The sequence below is a fragment of the Silurus aristotelis genome (assembly GCF_946808225.1).
Source record: "Silurus aristotelis genome assembly, chromosome: 23".
Lineage (NCBI taxonomy): Eukaryota > Metazoa > Chordata > Actinopteri > Siluriformes > Siluridae > Silurus > Silurus aristotelis.
The window spans coordinates 6,880,477-6,899,887 of NC_139596.1; the positions used below are offsets into that span (position 1 = coordinate 6,880,477).

Genomic DNA, 19,411 nt, shown 5'->3' on the forward strand with positions numbered 1-19,411 from the left:
GCTGTAGATTATGTTCTTTACCGCCATCTAGAGGTTTGGATGATATTACACGAGAACAGGGACGCTAGCTATCTCCTGCAACTTAAATGTTTCTGGGTGCTTGTTAAATTTTTTTGTTATTATTTTGCACTAATAGGATGATTTTAGAGATCAAAATATAACGCATATATGTTTTATTTTTTAATAGCTCACGTTAGTACCTTGGTGCTTAGGGTTTAGCTAGCCAGGCTGTTAGCAAGAAAGAAAAAAATGTATCTTTTATACACAATTCTCGCTGCTCTTTTGTCTTTCCTGGGAATGAAGTGGATGAAGCGCAGAAGGTACTGCATGGATGTGAAAAGACTGGATGGAAAAACGGTTTTGATCACCGGTAAGTTTTTCGATGACATAGAACCGGCTGAATAAGTGACCGAATGTCAAATGAACGTCCACTTCCTGTACTCGCGCACTACAGTACGTAGGAGATGACGTAATGATGCGCTCTGTGTAGTGCACTACACTATTAATAAGGAGGTGGTTTGAAACGTCCGTTCTATAGCGTTTAACCATTAGATTATTTTTTTATGTTGAAAATGATTTGGATCACAAAATGTATAGGTTTTCCTGTCACAAATACAATATACTATTTTAAATATTATAAACAATACATTAAATGATATCACTGATGTGTATTCATGTATAGTAGCAGTCTGCACCTCCTTCAGTGTTTTTTTCCCCCTTATTGTTGAAAGATTTATGACCAAACTTTTGATGTCACCCATATGAGGATGGGTTCCCCTTTGAGTCTGGTTCCTCTCAAGGTTTCTTCCTCATATCATCTAAGGGAGTTTTTCCTTGCCACTGTCGCCACGGCTTGCTCATCAGGGACAAACGCACACCATTCACCTTCACTGTTGTTTTCTGTAAAGCTGCTTTGAGACAATATCTGTTGTGAAAAGCGCTATACAAATAAACTTGACTTGACTTGACTTATTATTTTTAACATTGTACATTTATACTAAATACATCCAGACTTTAAAAACACACTCATAAGATTATATAGTAAACAAAATATAGTGCAAATATGTTTAACATTTCAGATTGTCCAAGGTATTTACATTTAGTTTTAATGAAAGCTTCTCAAACTCATGGCATTTTCTCAGCAAATTCAGGTAGTCACCTGGAACGCTTTTCAAGTCACAAGTGTCAGGTTTTGTTTTTTGTCCTATTAATGCTACTATAACTACTGTACAAATCCATATTATAGCAAGAAATTATATAGTAACCAAAACCATCAAACACTATGCTAAATCACGCTCTTAGGAAAAAAAAAAAAAGACCAAGAGCTACCTCTGCTGCAGAGGATAAGTTTAGTAGTATTACCAGCCCACTTATTTCAACATCCACTGTTAATAGGAAACAGCATGAGCCTAAACCTAGAAACCATTATGTTGGAAGAATAACGAGCAGAAGTGACCAATCAACACAAGGAATGGACATTAGATCAGCGGAAAACTATCCTTTGGTCTGACAAATCCAAATTGGTTTTCAAATCTTTGGTTCTAACCTCCGTGTCTTTGTTAGACGTAGAAAAGGTGAATGAGTGTCTCCTAAATGTGTGGGGGTGCTTTGCTGGTGTCAATGTTAGTGACTTAGTCAAAATTAAGGGCACACTTAATCAGTATGGCTACCACTGCATTTTTGCAGTGACATGCCATCCCATCTGGTTTGGTTCATAAAATGCCTCCACAATCATCTGATTATCATCCAATTGAGATGCTTTGAGAGTGAAGGAAAAGAAGCATACAAGCACTTAACACCTCTGGGAAGTCTTCCAAATCGATGGAAAACAATTGTAGGTGACTACCTCATGAGGATGACTGAGGGAATTCCAAGAGTATGCAAGGATGTCATCAAAGCCAAATGTAGCTACTTTGAAAAAAATCGAAAATCTAAAACATTCTGGGCTGTTTAATAAGTATTAATGTACCATGTTAAAAATAATAAAAAAATATAGAAAAAACTCTGAAGAAAGAGGGGTGTGCGAAGCTTTGACTTTTATTGTATGCCCGTGATGCTCCCGCGTACATCTATTGTTTTTTCATTTCCAGGCGGAAACTCTGGGGTGGGCAAAGAGACTGCTGTGGCTTTGGCCCTGCGAGGTGCCCGAGTCATCATCGCCTGTAGAGATGAAGACCGAGCAAGGAAAGCTGTGCGGGAGATAAAGAACAGGAGCCACAGCATGGACGTGCTCTTCATGGAGGTGGACCTGGCCAACATGAGGTCCATCCGAGAGTTCTGCAAGAGCTTCCTGCGCAAGGAGAAGAGGCTGGACATTCTCATCAATAATGCAGGTGAGAACGGTGAACATATTACTGGCAGATTTGATGTTTTGGTTGATATTGGTTGCGCCTGTTGGTGTGAGAAGGAATGTTTTTCTGCGCTTGCAGTTCATCTTGCAGGCAGAAGATGAATGTAAATGTTTACACACCGAACCATTAAGTAACAGCATGCTGCTTTAAAGATCTGTAGCATGTTTTAAGTGAATTCTTTCCATCTATGGCATGAACAGCATGAAAGTTAATGTTGATTTATGAAGGAAATCAAATACAGCGATCATATTATTATTAACATTAGACAGGTGAAGTGAACAACACTGATTATCTCTTCATCATTGCACCTGTTAGGTGGTGGATACATCAGGCAGAAAGTGATCATTTTGTCCTAAAAGTTGATACGTGTTAATAGCAGGAATAATGGGCGTATGGATTTGAGGGAGTTTGACATGATGATGTCTAGACGACTGGGTCAGAGCATCTCCAAAACTGCTGCTTTTGTGGGATGTTCCTGGTCATGTGAGTGAAGGCTGGTCCATGTGGTTCAATCTAATAGACGAGCTCCTGTAGCTCAAACTGCTGAGGATGGCAGCAAAAAGCAGCAACACAATATTAGGCAGGTGGTCATAATGTTATGCCTGATCAGTGTATATGTCCAATAATTTAGCTGATTGAAATTTATTTACACAAAAAATTAAGTAGAAACCAGTAAACACTTTTTTTTGTGGTCCAACTCTTACCACAGGAATAGAAATATGAATGGGGAAAAAAAGTTACATATGTATTACTATATGGAATCAACCACTATATGGAATCAAGTCTCAAGAGACAGAAAGTAAACACTGATTTGCTGTGATTTCCATCAGTACCATCAACTTCACTGTGAATGTATAAGGAACCGTGTTCTAACTTCTCGTTCTGAACTGTTCTGCTTTCTTTTCTCTCTCTCCAGGTGTGCCCAGTGTCCTAAGTTGGACCGATGATAATTTCTCCATGTGCTTTGGCGTAAATCACCTGGGTCACTTCCTCCTGACCAATCTTCTGCTGCCGCGACTTAAGGAGAGCGCGCCGAGCCGCGTCATCACCCTCACCTGCTCCAGCTACAAGTACCAGAAACTGGACTTTCAGGACCTGAACTACAACCTGTTCCCTTTTTTCACCTACTGCCGCAGCAAACTGGCAAACATCTACTTCACCCAGGAGCTGGCTCGCATCACAGAGGGCAAAGGAGTGACTGCCTACGCTGTGCATCCTGGTGATATGAATACACACACACACACACACACACACACACACTTCTGTTAAATATAGTCCACTCCTGTGCTGAATTACTGGCACCCTTTAGGAGAATGGACAAATATAACTATGAATGATTTACTTATTGCTGTTGCCAATAACTAATCATCTACTCTGGCACAGAAGCGTTTCCATGTGTCTTATAAATTATCTGGAGTAATTAACTAATATGCATACACAGTTGTGTAAAAAAAAAAGTACACCCTTTGAGAAGTCTGTGGTTTACATATCGGGACATAATAAAAACCATCTGGTCCTTATAAGGTCTTAGAATTGGGTAAATACACCCTCGAATGAACATCACCACACGACATATTACGCTGTGTGTATTTATTATTTTTCAAAAACGAAACAAAAATGGAGAAACCATGTGTGAAAAAAATTAAGTACACTTTTTAGAAGCAGTTTTTTCAGCAATATATAGAAATAATCGTGTTCTAAATGACTTTTAGTCTCTGAATGAAATAATATTGCAGGGATTTTGGTGTCTTCTGTACAATGTTGCTTTATTGTGAAGAAATTATGACTCCGGTTCATTTGAGGTTTACAGGCAGTGGTTTACGCACAGCTCTCTTAAAAAACGTGTTGCAGCATTTCAGTCAGGTTGAGGTCTGGCCTTTGTCTGGGCCACTGCAACTCCTTGTTTTTGTTCTTTTTCAGTGGTGTGCTTGGGATCATTGTGTTTAATGACCCCCCTCATATCTGACCATAGAATACATTGGTATACAGAGGAGTTCATGGTCTACTCAGTGACTGCAGGTTTCCCAGGTCCTGTGGCTGTGAAACATGAGAGGCTTCCTCCTGGCAACCTTTCCAAACAAAACATACATGTTCATTCTTTTTCTAATTTTTCACGTTTAATATGCATGTAGAGTCTGAGATGTCTTTTTTTTTTTTTTTTTTTTTTTTTTTTTTTTTTTTTTTTTTTTTGCAATTTCTCTGAGCATTGCACAGACTGACCTTGGGGTGAATTTGCAGGGAAAATTGTCAACTGTCCACTTGTGAATAACGTTCCTTACTGTAGAATGATGAGCTTAAATTGTTTGGAAATGGCCTTCTAGCCCTTATCTGATTGATAAGGGCTAGAAGGCCCTTATCAATCAGATATCTGATTGATAAGGGTTAGCGCAGGGCCAATATATACAACCCCAATTTCAAAAAAGTGTAATAAATGTAAATAAAACCAAAATGCATGGATTTGCAAATGCCATAAACCCATAATTTCAGTCAAAATATATCAAAATATTTAAACAAAGGAAATGCACCATTTTAAGGAAACTAGTCATTTTCAATTTGCTGACACATCTGAAAAAAGTTCAAAAGTTTGGAAAATGTACGTGTTTTTAAAACTAAACAGTTAGAAAAACATTTAACAACTAATGAGGTTAATTAATAACGAGTCAGTAAGATGATTGGGTATAAATAGTGCATCTTAGAGAGTCAGAGTCTCTCAGAAGTAAAGATAAGCAGAGCTTTACCAATCTGTGAAATTTTGTGTATAAAAATTGTGAAAAATTGTTCCTCAACATAAAATTGTAACATAAAATACATATCAAATGTTTCTAAGAATCTAAAAAATATGTCTGTGCATAACGGAAAAATTAATACTGGAAGCACGCGATCTGTAGCCCCTCAGGTGGCAATTATTCTGTAATGAACTTTAGGTCAATGCCGATGTCTTTCCTTCATGCCGTTGTGTTAATGCACACCTGAATGGTCAACAAACTAATACAACTTTAATAGAGGTTGTCACAGTGGCTGATCAATTAATCAAGGGTGTATCATCGTCATCAACCTGGATGTTACTCAGTAAAGGTGTACTTAGTTTTTCACACATGGCTTCTTCATTTCAGCATGATTGCTGTTAAAATAAATAATGACTCATCTGAGGTTGTTTTAACCAAAGACCTGATGAGGGCCAGATTTTTATGGCCTGATATATAAAATAATAAATTCAGTGAATGCATTTTCCTTTTCACATGACTTTATATTAGATTATAATATAATGTATTATATCATAGGAGTCAAATATCAAACAATTCAGCAAAGGAGTATTAAAAGACTGTATATTTAAATGCGACCGCACGAGCAGCAGTGTGACAGCTGGACTTTGCTTCATCCTCGCTCTCATTCTCATTGCAGGTTATGTGCAGAGTAACTGGACGTGCCACTACTCCTTCCTGTACCGGCTGCTGATGAAGGTGATCATGTTTATGTTTTTCGTGCCGTGCGAGGCCGGGGCGCAGACGGTCGTGCACTGCGCCGTATCGGACGAGGTCACGGCTCACAGCGGGGGATACTTCAGTGACTGCAAAACCGCCTCATTAAAACCGTATGCCAAAGACAGCGGCGTGGCCCGAAAACTCTGGGAGGCGAGCGAAAGACTGGTCAAAGTTCCCTAAGAGCTGCCTGATTATCAGTGTATTGGATTTTTTTTTTAATGTTTATTTATAAAGTATTTGGAAAATTACATGTTTAAAGTGTTTGGCTACTGATTCATGAAGCTTGACCTGCTTTTTGCTACAATAAAAACACACTGTATGGACACAAGTATCAGTATCAGGACACCTGATTTCCCACACAATTGGTGTTTCTTCCCCAAACCATTACATTGAGGGCACATAGAAGTTGGAAGCACACAATTCTATAGAATGTCTTTGGATGTGGTATCGTTAAATTTTCCCTTTACTTGAACTAGAAGACCCAAACCTGTTGCAGCAATGCAATGTTTGATAGATGGATCAGATAGATGGATCAGATAGCAGCAACATCACAGGTCTCACCACAGTCCTATAAACTTTCCCTTTCACTCTTGCAGATACTCTATCACAAATCACTCCTTCACCCACTCCACCCTGCCTGCACTCTTTTCTTCATTTCTCTAACACACTCTCCATTACATTGCACTGTTGACCCCAGGTACCTGAACTCCTCCACCTTCTCCACCTCTTCTCCCTGCAACTGCACCACTCCACTGCCCTCCCTCTAATTCACACACACATACTGTCTTACTCCTACTGACTTTCATTCCCCTTCTCTCCAGCATGTACCTCCACCTCTCCAGGTTCTTCTCAACCTGCTCCCTACTCTCACCACAAATCACAATATCGTCCGCAAACATCATAGTCCACGGAGTCTGCTGTCTGACCTTGTCTGTCAACCCGTCCTTCACCACTGCAAACAAGAACGGGTTTAAAACTGATCCTTGATGCAGTCCAACCTCCACTTTTAACCAGTCTGTCGTTCCTACTACACACTTCACTGCTGTCACACTGTCCTCATACATGTCCTGCACCACCCTCACATACTTCTCTGACACACCTGACTTCCTCATACAGTATTATATATATATATATATATATATATATATATATATATATATATATCCTTTACTGAGGACACCATTGCTCATCTAGTCCACACCACGATGAGCCACCTGGACCAAAGAAACGGGAATTATGCAAAGATGTTGTTCGTGGACTACAGTTCAGCATTTAACACCATAATTCCCTCCACACTCACCTCTAAGTTGGAGGTCCTGGGTCTCAGCCAGCCGCTGTGTCAATGGATCTCTAATTTCCTGACAGACAGACCACAAGCCGTACGGGTGGGAAAACACACCTCATCCACCCTCACCCTCAGCACTGGAGCTCCCCAGGGTTGTGTTCTGAGCCCCCTGCTGTACTCGCTGTACACATATGACTGTGTGGCCACATCCAACTCCACCACCATCATCAAGTTTGCTGACGACACTGTTGTGGTGGGCCTGATCAACAACAACGACGAGACGGCCTACCTACAGAAGGTTAAAAACCTGGAGAGATGGTGCCAGGAGAACAACCTTCTCCTGAACATCAGCAAAACTAAGGAGTTGATCGTGGACTTCAGCACAAAGCGGGAGCAGTCATACCAACCGCTTAACATCTGCAGGACTCCAGTGGAAAGAGTGAACAGTTTCTAGTACTTGGGTGTTCACATCACACAGGATCTGTCTTGGTCCTGTCACACTAACACCCTGGTGAAGAAGGCCCGGCAGCGTCTGTACCATTTGAGATGCTTAAGGGACTTTAAACTACCCTCTCAGGTGCTTAAGACTTTCTACACCTGCACTATTGAGAGCGTTCTGACGGGTAGCATCACTTCCTGGTTTGTGAACAGCACCATGCAGGACAGATGAGCCCTCCAGAGGGTGGGTCCGTCTACAGGACATCTACAGCACGCGGTGCAGGACCAGAGCCAGGAAGATTGTGAAGGACCTCAGCCATCCCAACAATGGACTCTTCTCTTTGTTGCGTTCAGGGAAACGCTTCCGCTCCCTGAAAGCGAACACAGGGAGAATGAGGAGGAGCTTCTTTCCGCAGGCCATTCGGTGTTTAAACGTGGAAACACCCAGGATCTAAAAGCTGGTCCACTGTCTCCATCATCACACTTTTTCTCTGTACAGATCTCACCTTTCGCACCACGACACTTTAAACTCTGGACTTGCACAGCAAAGTGTACTTTATATTTATTTATTTTATACACCATTCTGCACACGGACACTTTATGGACACTTAATACCGCACGCGGACACTTACACCACACCATACTGCACACAGACACTTTATGGACAACCCACCACTAAAATTGTCTATTGTTTACACTTTGGTACACATTGTTTACTGTTTCACTGTCTACTGCCATAAGGATTTTCTTGTATATAAATTTTTCTCTTTGTTCACATACATATCTTTATATATCCTTTATATCTTATTTATATAGTTTTTATACTTTATTTATCTGCTTTTTTCCTTTCTCCCCACCCTATTCCCCTCTTTTTCTGCTCATATAAAGCATTTTACTGCATGTCGTACCCTGTATGTATGTGTATGTGATGAATAAAATTTGATTTGATATATATATACACACACACACGGGAAATCTAGTGGAAGATCTTCCCAGAAGAGTGGAGGTTATTACACAGCAAATTTGGACTATAAATGTAGAATGGGATGATCAAAAAGCATCTTAAATTCAGTTGTCTACAATCTTTGTCCATATAGGTTAATAATGAGACAGTACCTATATGATTTTCTTATAGTAAATTGAACAACATCGGGATGTAACGTCGTACAAAAAAGTAACCGGACCACAACAACAATCACATCATGCTTTAATCAATTTATGTGTGATTAAATTGATGTCAGTAACAAAATAACAGATGAAGAATCCACCAGATCCTATTTCAATCTTAATTTTTATTTAGAACACTTGAACACATTTCCTTAAGTCAGGTAACACATAGCAAGTTTGAGAACAGAGCAACAATAAGAGTAAGAATAATCAGATAAATAAAAGAGTATAATATCTTATACAGGAACCCAAAACTGACAGCAGGCTACCATGAAGACTTCAACTTCAGAGAAACTAGGTGAAACGAAAGAACGGCAGGGAATCAGGAACAGAGTGAAACGGTACGGTACTAAAACAACCGAGTCGAGTGTTTGCGTTGTCAGTGCAGGTAAAAAATACAATAAATTGACTGCGTAACTCGCACATCTCTGCCAATTAGGAACTGAAGACGCAGCTGGAAAGCAAGTACATCTATAATCTCTACTCCCCTGATGAATTACAGCAACTGGGATTCCACTCCACAGATCTAATTGTATTAAGCACAACCACTATAATTACTTCAGTGTCTATCCAACAGAGTAAAGCAATTCTTCATGCTGAACGCAAATCCGGTCCTCAGTTTCGGTTCCTGTTCGTTCAGACGTGTCACTGCCACCTGCACTGACAACAGAGAGCTTGAATACAAAAGCATGCTTTGATATAATATCACCGATTTTATCATCTTGATCTCAGTGTTATTACACCTGTTTTGTTTACATAATCTTCATCTCGAGACAAAAATATTTTGTTATGCACTTATAAAGCTTGGAAAATTGAGAAGAGAAAACGTTAACCAGCATTCAATAGAAAATTAAAAATGACCCCAAAACAAAAGAACGAAAAGGAACATCAAACTTCGTGTTTGAGTGACTCGTCATGCAAAGAAAGTCCGGCTAAAATGCTAGTAAACTGCCGCTTTAATACTGTGTCCGGTTTAATAGTAATAATGTGCATCACTTATTTTACATGAGTATTTTCAATGGTAAACACACAAAGAACATTAGTTACATGCTGTTTTGTTTAAGGTTTATATATATATATATATATATATATATATATATATATATATATATATATATATATATATATATATATATATATGTATATATATTCATGGAGTGAACTGGTGGGGGTATTATTATTTTTTAATATATAGCACACATATAAACATATGTACTAGTCTCATATCACTTTGTGTCAATACAAGAGACATAATGAGCCATCCAGAGTGGGACACAAAAGGGATCCACAAAGAATCAACTCTAAAATACACTTGGCCTGAAACACAGCACTAGAGCCAAAAACAGATACCCAGCTTCACTGCCTTAGGGGTCGCTCCAGTACCCAAACAGCACTCCTTTTTTATTTTGTATTATGTATTTTTTTTTTATTATTATTTTTTATTTTAATGATTCACTGTAAGATCTGTAAAATACTTTTTTTTTTTTTTTGGGGGGGGGGGGGGGGGGGGTGCCCATCAAAGCTGTAAAGTTTAAAGATAATATTCACTCAAGCCTGATATTATTATTATTACACTTTAAAACAATGGAGGAAAAAAAAAAAAAAAAAGTGAAAAATTGTGACTAATAAAAGCTGTACAAAGGACGGAAGTTAAAAAGCATGAAAAAAAAAAAAGGTAAAATATACTTAAATAAATAAATACATAAATAAATAAATAAAACCTGAGGGCACAAACGATGAAATAAGAATCTGAAAAAGCCTCGCTTCAAGGACAAAAGGTTTTTCCCGTTCGCCTGATCACGAGGCTTCTCTCGTATTTGAGTGCCTCACGCTCGTCTGGAGCTCCAAAACACTCGGGGGTGGAGTAATAAAAGAAAATAAAGCAACACCGGCGTACGGTCCGGCACTTCTGAATGCGATATATATTTAATCTTTCTTAGGTACACTTCATGTGAAAGACATTATACCTTTCATACTCCTAATAATAGGGAAGAAATATTCCCTGATGTATCTCTTCTATAAGTTTTCCACTTAACAATACCTTATCCGCAGCCTATCCTCAGCTCTTCCATTCACTTCCGGCATCGTTACTTGCTCTCAAGTACAAACAATCCTTTGAAGAAAAAAAAAGAGTAAATATTTCATGTTTATATATATATATATATATATATATATATATATATATATATATATATATATATATATATATATATATATATATATATATATAACTACATTTTTATCCTTAACCATATTTAACCTTATCCCTAAAATATATACTTAAACACATGATGTTTACAAACTCCTGATCACTGTGTCAAAATTTAATATTAAAAACACACAAAAGAAAAAAAAAACCCTCGCAGTCTGCACTTCTGTCATATGTAAAATTTCTATCTTCATTCGCAGCTCCAAATCCTATAAATAGTCGCATAATAAGCCTTAATAAACCAGTCCTTTAGTCACGCATCAGCTTCGAGCTGATACAAGAAACCCATGTGATATTTGTGCTGTTGGGACAAGACCTGGGTGGATGCAGGCTAGAGTGATATGTAGCACCTTCAGCTGGATTTATGGCTTATAATGCGATTTAAGCTGGCATGCTACTGATACACACACACTAACACACTCACACTGTCTGTAATACAGTTCAGTACCTGGCTCAGCTGAGTAACATAGAAATGTTTGATGGGCTGTTTTAATACTAATACTGCAGTCAGTGTCAGAGCTGCTAAGATTATACACAGAGATTATTTAGTGATCCTATTTAGTAATGTTTCTTTTGTTAGATCCTTCGCAATCGCTGTGAAGTCTGATAAGCCCGATCCGCCCCGGGCCACGAAGGGCAGATGAGCAGAGCTGGAAGCGATGCTGAATAATCTGTGCTCTTTTCACCTTGTTTAAAAGGGCACGAGACTGGAAGACCCCAAACACATCGCTGTGTATCGCACTGTTTAGCTCTACCCCCACACACCCTATTCATGCAGGCCAAGTGGGTAGTCGAGATTCGAATAATTCCACACTTAAAACGCCGTGCTTCAACTCGCTGCCCCTGTTACTATAGAAACAACCACCGTGGATACACCGAGTGTCATGCTATCTATATAAAAAAACAAAAAGGAAAAAAAGAAAGAATGCTTAACTCAGAAACCACTAGCATCCAAAATATGTACAAATGACATACGATTGCTTCTGTTTAGTAATCAGATTAATAAACGACATAAGAATATCCATGATAATAATATGAATTAGAATATTAAAAATGGGTCGACACACTGGCTCGTCATTCACACGGAGACGTTGAGAGAGAGAAAGCGTGACACGGCACGGACAGTCGGAGATCGTCTCGATCGGCTCATTCACATACAGCACGCTGTGGCAACACACTGGGAGGGGGAACAAGGGAGGGGGGTGGGGTCGACATTGCACAGAGACATGATTGACAGGTGAAGGGCGGAGCCCAGTGTGGAAGGATCAGGCACTGACACTGGACTTTTTTTCCTTCCTTCCTCCCTCTCCCTTCCTTTCTCTCTCCCTCTCTGGCTGGATGCTCTTCTTGCATGTGGCTACAACAAGCTGTTCCTGTAAACACACACACAGGCACACACACAGGTATGACTAGGGTTGCAAGATTCCAGGAACTCTCAAGACTGGAAACTTTCTTTGGGAATTTTCAGGGATTAATGGAAATAAACTGGAATGGAGATCAACTTAAATAAAATAATAATCTGCAGGATAATCTCGGTTAAAACATCCAGATTAAATGCAATTTCTACCCTGCACATTCATCAATCACACGCACACACGCACACACGCGCACACACACACACACACACACACACACACACACACACACACACACACACACACACACACACACACACACACACACAGCAGGGCCACTGAGGCCACGCACCTTGAATTCCTATATAAAACACACACCATTTCTTCAATCCTGCACACAAAATAATGTCAAAAAATGCCATCTTGGCGATTATTCACCTAAATTACATAAAAATACATTACATACATGTGTGTGAACAAAATTTCAGTGGAACCTCGGAGCTCGCGGCCTCAGCGCTCGCGACCTCGCATGCTCGCGACTTTTATTCCGACCGGCGACTCTCATTCAGATCGGCTCGTGAGCAACCGCGAGCTGCTCAAAACGCTAGTTATAACATTTCTAATCAAGGTTTATCTCATTAAAAACTGTCTAATAATTAAGTGTTATGGAGTGAAATAGTGTTATTTACTCATTTAAATCGATTTCGTATAGTGTTCTTTGGGTTTTTACTGGGTTGGAAGGGGCGTATCAAAAGGTCGCGAAAATTCGGAACTCGCGACCAGTCTTGGTCCCTAACCCTCGCGAGCTCTGAGGTTCCACTGTATACTAACAATTAAATAAGTGAAAAATTTTATAAAAAATAAAAAAAGTATTAGTTTGCATACATGTCAGCTTATGACCAAACCAAATTTTTTTTTTATTTATATTTGTATATGATACAGTTTATAAAAATGTCAGCAAATTTCCAATTAATTCCCATGAATTCCGATACAGTGCATCCGGAAAGCGTTCACTGCGCTTCACTTTTTCCACATTTTGTTATGTTACAGCTGTATTCCAAAATTAATCAAATTAATTATTTTCCTAAAAATTCTACAAACAATACCTCAGAATGACGATGTTAAGTAAGTTAGTTTAAAATCTTTGTAAAATTTATTACAAATAAAAAACTTTGCCTTTGCCATGACACTTAAAATTGAGCTCAGGTGCATCCTGTTTCCACTGATCATCCTTGAGATGTTTCTACAACTTGTTTGGAGTCCACCTGTGGTAAATTCAGTTGATTGGACATGATTTGAAAAGACACACACGTCTATATAAGGTCTCAGAGCTCAGAGACAGGATTGGATCGAGGCACAGATCTGGGGAAGGGAACAGAAAAATTTCTGCAGCATTGAAGCTCCCAATGAAAACAGTGGCCTTCATCCGTAAATGGAAGAAAAAGTTTGGAACCACCAGGACTCTTCCTAGAGCAGAGCCGCCAGGCCAAACTGAGGTATTCGGGAGAGAAGGGCCTTAGTCAGGGAGGTGAACAAGAACCCGATGGTCACTCTAAAAGAGCTCTAGCGTTTCTCTGTGGAGAGAGGAGAACCTTTCAGAAGAACAACCATCTCTGCAGCACTCCACCAAGTGGTAGAGTGGCCAGACAGAAGCATTTCCTTAGGACTCTCAGACCATAATAAACAAAGATTAAATTCACAAAATGTGGAAAAAGTGAAGCGCTGTGAATTTTTTCCGGATGCACTGTAAATTCCAAGTTTCTAACTTGGAATATTTCCCAAATTTCCTAAATGAAGTTCCCATGGAAAGTTGCCCGGAATGTAACAATAGTTTCGAGATACACATCCATTAATAAAGTAGTACTTTAAATAAACGAATGTGAATCCGGGAGAAACTTTAGGAAGTCCGTTTATTCCTCTAAAGCTGCACCAGCACAAGAACATATTCAGTGGAAAAAAGGGTTGTTTTGGCAGCTCACCTTCACTGCAGTGGAGCAGCGGGAGCTCCCGAGCAGTGGAAATGGACATTCTGCCACTTGGAGTCCCGGCGATGCCACACCCTTGTCTCCTCTGATTGGCTGCTGCATGGCCGACCCTGCCCATCCACGTACTGCGTCAGGCGGATGTAGGCTATGCAGGCGGCGTCTTCACCGATCAGGTGCACGTGAGGGTTCAGGATGGTGGTGTGGATGGGCTTGCTGTTCTTAGACAATACTGGATGAGAGAGAAATTAGATAAAGAGATTTACTCCAAAATGTACCATTTATTTAAGAACCTACAGTGTCATTAAATCCAGCTGGATCTTGTCTTGATTTTAGGAATGTGCAGCCTGCTGTAATTAGGGCTGGGGAAAAGTCAGTTCCCACCCACCAGTAAATGGTTTAACTAGATTTATACAATTATATGTATTTATAATGATGGTTGGTGCACTCACAGTTGTCAAAGTAGAATCTGTGAAAATCCATGCCCTCCACCAGATTTCCCAAAGCCTCAGGCTCAAATGAGGTCAAACCAGGATCGCAGATTTTACTGGACGAGACAAAACAAAAAAAAGGTAAGCAAGAAAACTTTCAATTATTACTTATTTATAATAATTATTTCAATCCACCAAAAGCACTTCCCCCCAAAAAAAATCATTCAACCACAAACAAATCCTTAGTGACTTACGCATAGGCTTCAAAGTCTCCATTGTTTATGGCCTCAATGAGCTGCTCTGTGATTTTAATGATCTCCTGTTTGCGTGCTGTCAAAGAAAGCAGGCAAGAAGAATCAGGAAACACATCCTCTTTCCTCCTCCCGCTCACACGCACACACACACACACACACACGCACGCACGCACGCACACACACAAAGCCACGCGCTAGTCATGAATCACCTTTCAAAACATTCACTTCTTAATGCATGACGCCTGTGAACGCCAACACGCCAAGCATGATGCTTCGACACGCCACCTTTTCCCAGTCACACACATTAGAGACTCTTATTGTCACAGATCACTGGTATCTCAGAATTCAGCATCCTCAAGAAATCAGTCAACCAGGTCAAGCGCATGTTAGTCTGTTAGCATTACAGCAAACGACGGCATGTCGCTACATATAGTACTCACAGTGTAGTGAAGGCAGAGGGCTGGAGGAGGGCTGTGGGGGAGGAGGGGAGGATTGGGATGGGACTGTAACAGAGATTGGAGCAGGAACAGGGTTCGGGGTAGTGTGGGGTCGGCTGGGTGTAGCTGAATCAGCATCAGCCTGCGGGACTGAACTCTTGCGCACGCTGCTCATCAGATCCGTCAGACGCGACACTGCGCGGTTCGCCGGCGAAGCAAATGTTCGCAAGAGCAAGAGATCGAATGGAAGAGGAAGAAGTGAGGAATGGAACGAATGATAATGGACTAGGAAACAATATGCAGTATGATAAAAAATAAAAATAATAATAAAAAAAGAAGAGCCCAGGTTATGTTTTCTAAAAACTTAATAGTTGATATGGAATGGGCATTAAATCGTAACATGAGGGACAAGCTCTGTCTAGCTCTATATAGAAGTTGGTCTTTTCAACCTCTGCGTTATACTGCATTTTAACTACGCGTATGTGTACGCAAGACGGCTGTTTTCATGATTGTTTGCTGTATTTGGTTGGGTGTCTGATTGTCTGTCTGTATTGGTTTGAGATTTTGTCAAAATTTGGTAAACCTGCAGAGCCATTTTGTACACACTCGTAGGAGGAGGCATGATGGCAACAGCAATCTCAATGCTTTTAAATATTTGTGCCGGATTCGTCAGCATGAATTCCAACAAGCAAACATTGTTTGCTCCTGATTTGTCTTATACTGGTGGGATCTTACACATTTGCAAAAATGCACGAATAGTGGCATCTGCATAGCAGCCATGTGTGCGCACACATATATATAGTTATTTGGCAAGTATAGCGCCAGCCTTATACTTACTCTGCATGGGAATGTTGGGGGTTTGGGGGGTAGGGGAGGGGGTACTGGCGCTCCCCTCAGCATCAGCCGCAGGGCCTGAGCTCCTGCGTACCACACCTAGGAGGTCCGAGAGCTTGGTGGAAGCTGGGAGGGCCGAGAAACAAACGGAATGGGGAAAGAGGCAAAAATCGGAAAGAAAGAGAGAGGAGTCAATGTGAGGGATGGAGGATACAAGAGGACACAGACACAGCAGTGGAAAGGGAAATACAGACAAGAAACCCCTCCGGTGCCACATCCATTTAACCGCTTACACACTTACAGAGTGCTGATCAAATGGCTTCCTTTCTGGTTGTCTGGGGAATACCACTGTACACAATTTATACTGGATTGTAACATGCTTTGAAATATTTAAGATGGTGATATGGGTTGGGCATATGATCTTTTTGAGCCAGCATTATTATAGTAAAAAGACTATGATGCACGTTACCGTCAGATCAACCAGATACGAAAATGATCAATTCTCAACTACTCTGATTGTTTTTACTGCCCATTGGGAAATAAACATAGCGACTAAAACTGTTGTGACGATAAGCACATCAGTGCAGAGGGAGCTTGAGGCATCTAAAGCATCTAAACACAAAGTCACAAAATGTCTTTTTTTTTTTTTTACCAGTGAATGATAACTAATACTAATAGTAACATTGATTACTAATAAAAAGTCACGGTAGTTGTTCCAGTGGAATTTTGTATAGTAATTGAAATGGAAGCATTTTTTGTATGGTATAACACTTTTCTCTTGAATGCATGTAAAAAACAAACGAACAAACAAACAAATAACAAAAACAAACAAACAAAACTTAAAAAAAAATTCTGCCTTTATTTACTTCACAACATGCTGAATTTTCAATTTTTTTGTCAGAAAAATGGCACTTTAAACTGCTATCTGGGTTGTCTCTTAGCAAAGGTTGTTGTTTTTATTATTAATATTATTTATTTTAAATACAAAAACAAAGATTAATCTAATTAAGGGCAAAGTTAACTCGTTATGTGATCAACTGTAGGACCAAAACAATATTGGCGCACACACAGGCACAGAAAACATGGGGCGACAGATTAGAAAGGGAAATGGAGGAGTCGAATTAGACCAAAAGTCAAGTGTCAGAATAGACAATGCATCACTCACAGAAGACAGGAGGGACAGGACCCTGAACTGTGTGGTCTAGCTGGAAGCTGAGGTTTGAGTGGGTTTGACCTGAGCTGTTAGCAACACTCTTTCCTGTATATATACAGTGAGGAAAATAAGTATTTGAACACCCTGTTATTTTACAAGATCTCCCACTTAGAAATCATGGAGGGGTCTGAAATTGTCATCGTAGGTGCAGAGACATAGACATTGTGAGAGACATAATCTAAAAAGAAAAATCCAGAAATCACTATATATGATTTTTAAACTATTTATTCGTATGATACAGCTGCAAATAAGTATTTGCACACCTGTCTATCAGCTAGAATTCTGACCCTCAAAGACCTGTTAGTCTGCCTTTAAAATGTTCACCTCCACTACATTTATTATCCTAAATTAGATGCACCTGTTTGAGGTCGTTAGCTGCATAAAGACACCTGTCCACCCCATACAATCAGTAAGAATCGAACTACTAACATGGCCAAGACCAAAGAGCTGTCCAAAGACACTAGAGACAAAATTGTACACCTCCACAAGGCTGCAAAGGGCTACGGGGAAATTGCCAAGCAGCTTGGTGAAAAAAGGTCCACTGTTGGAGCAATCATTAGAAAATGGAAGAAGCTAAACATGACTGTCAATCTCCCTCAGACTGGGGCTCCATGCAAGATCTCAGCTCGTGGGGTCTCAATGATCCTAAGGAAGGTGAGAAATCAGCCCAGAACTACACAGGAGGAGCTGGTCAATGACCTGAAAAGAGCTGGGACCACCGTTTCCAAGGTTACTGTTGGTAATACACTAAGACGTCATGGTTCGAAATCATGCATGGCACAGAAGGTTCCCCTGCTTAAACCAGCACATGTCCAGGCACGTCTTAAGTTTGTCAATGACTATTTGGATGATCCAGAGGAGTCATGGGAGAAAGTCATGTGGTCAGATGAGACCAAAATAGAACTTTTCGGTCATAATTCCACTAAACGTGTTTGGAGGAAGAAGAATGATAAGTACCATCCCAAGAACACCATCCCTACTGTGAAGCATGGGGGTGGTAGCATCATGCTTTGGGGGTGTTTTTCTGCACATGGGTCAGGGCGACTGCACTGTATTAAGGAGAGGATGACCGGGGCCATGTATTGCGAGATTTTGGGGAACAACCTCCTTCCCTCAGTTAGAGCCTTAAAGATGGGTCGAGGCTGGGTCTTCCAACATGACAATGACCCGAAGCACACAGCCAGGATAAGCAAGGAGTGGCTCTGTAAGAAGCATATTAAGGTTCTGGCGTGGCCTAGCCAGTCTCCAGACCTAAACCCAATAGAGAATCTTTTTGGAGGGAGCTCAAACTCCGTGTTTCTCAGCAACAGGCCAGAAACCTGACTGATCTAGAGAAGATCTGTGTGGAGAAGTGGGTCTAAAATCCCTCCTGCAGTGTGTGCAAACCTGGTGAAAAACTACAGGAAACGTTTGACCTCTGTAATTGCAAACAAAGGCTACTGTACCAAATATTAACATTGACTTTCTCAAGATTTCTGGATTTTTTTTTTTTTAGATTATGTCTCTCACAGTGGACATGCACCTACGATGACAATTTCAGACCCCTCCATGATTTCTAAGTGGGAGAACTTGCAAAATAGCAGGGTGTTCAAATACTTATTTTCCTCACTGTATATACACACATACACATACACAGTATCCCACAAAAGTGAGTACACCCCTCACATTTCAGCACCCATTGTAGTATATGTTCTCAAGAGACAATACTATAGAAACAAAACCTGGATATATTTTATAGTCAATGTGCAGCTTGTACAGCAGTACAGATTTACTGACCTCTGAAATAAATCAATATACAGCCATTATTGTCTAAACAGCTGGCAACAAAAGTGAGTACACCCTAAGTGATAACAGCTGTATGTCATGTAACTGTGCAAAGCCACATGTTCTATTTATCATGTTTCTGTTTTTGTCTGCTTGACACGACCATACAAATTTGTGTATCTTGTATTAAAGCAGTTAAAATTTAGTGC

General features: G+C 40.1%; 2 protein-coding genes across 51 annotated transcripts in view; one reads left to right on the top strand and one right to left on the bottom strand.

Annotated features, from left to right (window-relative positions):
* Positions 1-17: 17 nt before the first annotated feature.
* Positions 18-6,161, top strand: LOC310718285 (retinol dehydrogenase 14). Its single transcript, XM_083527050.1, has 4 exons — positions 18-370; positions 2,091-2,333; positions 3,268-3,570; positions 5,754-6,161. Exons 1-4 carry the CDS (start codon positions 250-252, stop codon positions 6,011-6,013), a joined length of 927 nt encoding a protein of 308 aa, XP_083383176.1. The 5' UTR covers positions 18-249; the 3' UTR covers positions 6,014-6,161.
* A 3,689-nt stretch (positions 6,162-9,850) lies between these two features.
* The window catches only part of camk2b1 (calcium/calmodulin-dependent protein kinase (CaM kinase) II beta 1), a 74,033-nt gene continuing 64,472 nt past the window's right edge, over positions 9,851-19,411 (bottom strand). For 22 of the 50 annotated variants that reach the window (XM_083526890.1, XM_083526905.1, XM_083526900.1 and 19 more), the window contains 7 exons: positions 17,391-17,483; positions 16,229-16,351; positions 15,395-15,586; positions 14,955-15,030; positions 14,722-14,816; positions 14,267-14,501; positions 9,851-12,305 (listed from right to left, as the gene is read on the bottom strand). In XM_083526890.1, coding sequence (XP_083383016.1) covers positions 14,269-14,501; positions 14,722-14,816; positions 14,955-15,030; positions 15,395-15,586; positions 16,229-16,351; positions 17,391-17,483 — 812 coding nt within the window. In that variant the 3' untranslated portion in view covers positions 9,851-12,305; positions 14,267-14,268. The remainder of the gene's footprint in view (positions 12,306-14,266; positions 14,502-14,721; positions 14,817-14,954; positions 15,031-15,394; positions 15,587-16,228; positions 16,352-17,390; positions 17,484-19,411) is intronic. The other 28 variants (XM_083526915.1, XM_083526927.1, XM_083526924.1 and 25 more) reach the window with 2 other exon arrangements.

Coding starts and splice junctions, on each gene's coding strand:
- LOC310718285 (XM_083527050.1), top strand. CDS start 250: ATGTATCTTTTATACACAATTCTCGCTGCTCTTTTGTCTTTCCTGGGA. Junction 2,334..3,267: donor CATTCTCATCAATAATGCAG/GTGAGAACGGTG, acceptor CTCTCTCTCCAG/GTGTGCCCAGTGTCCTAAGT. Junction 3,571..5,753: donor TGCCTACGCTGTGCATCCTG/GTGATATGAATA, acceptor TTCTCATTGCAG/GTTATGTGCAGAGTAACTGG.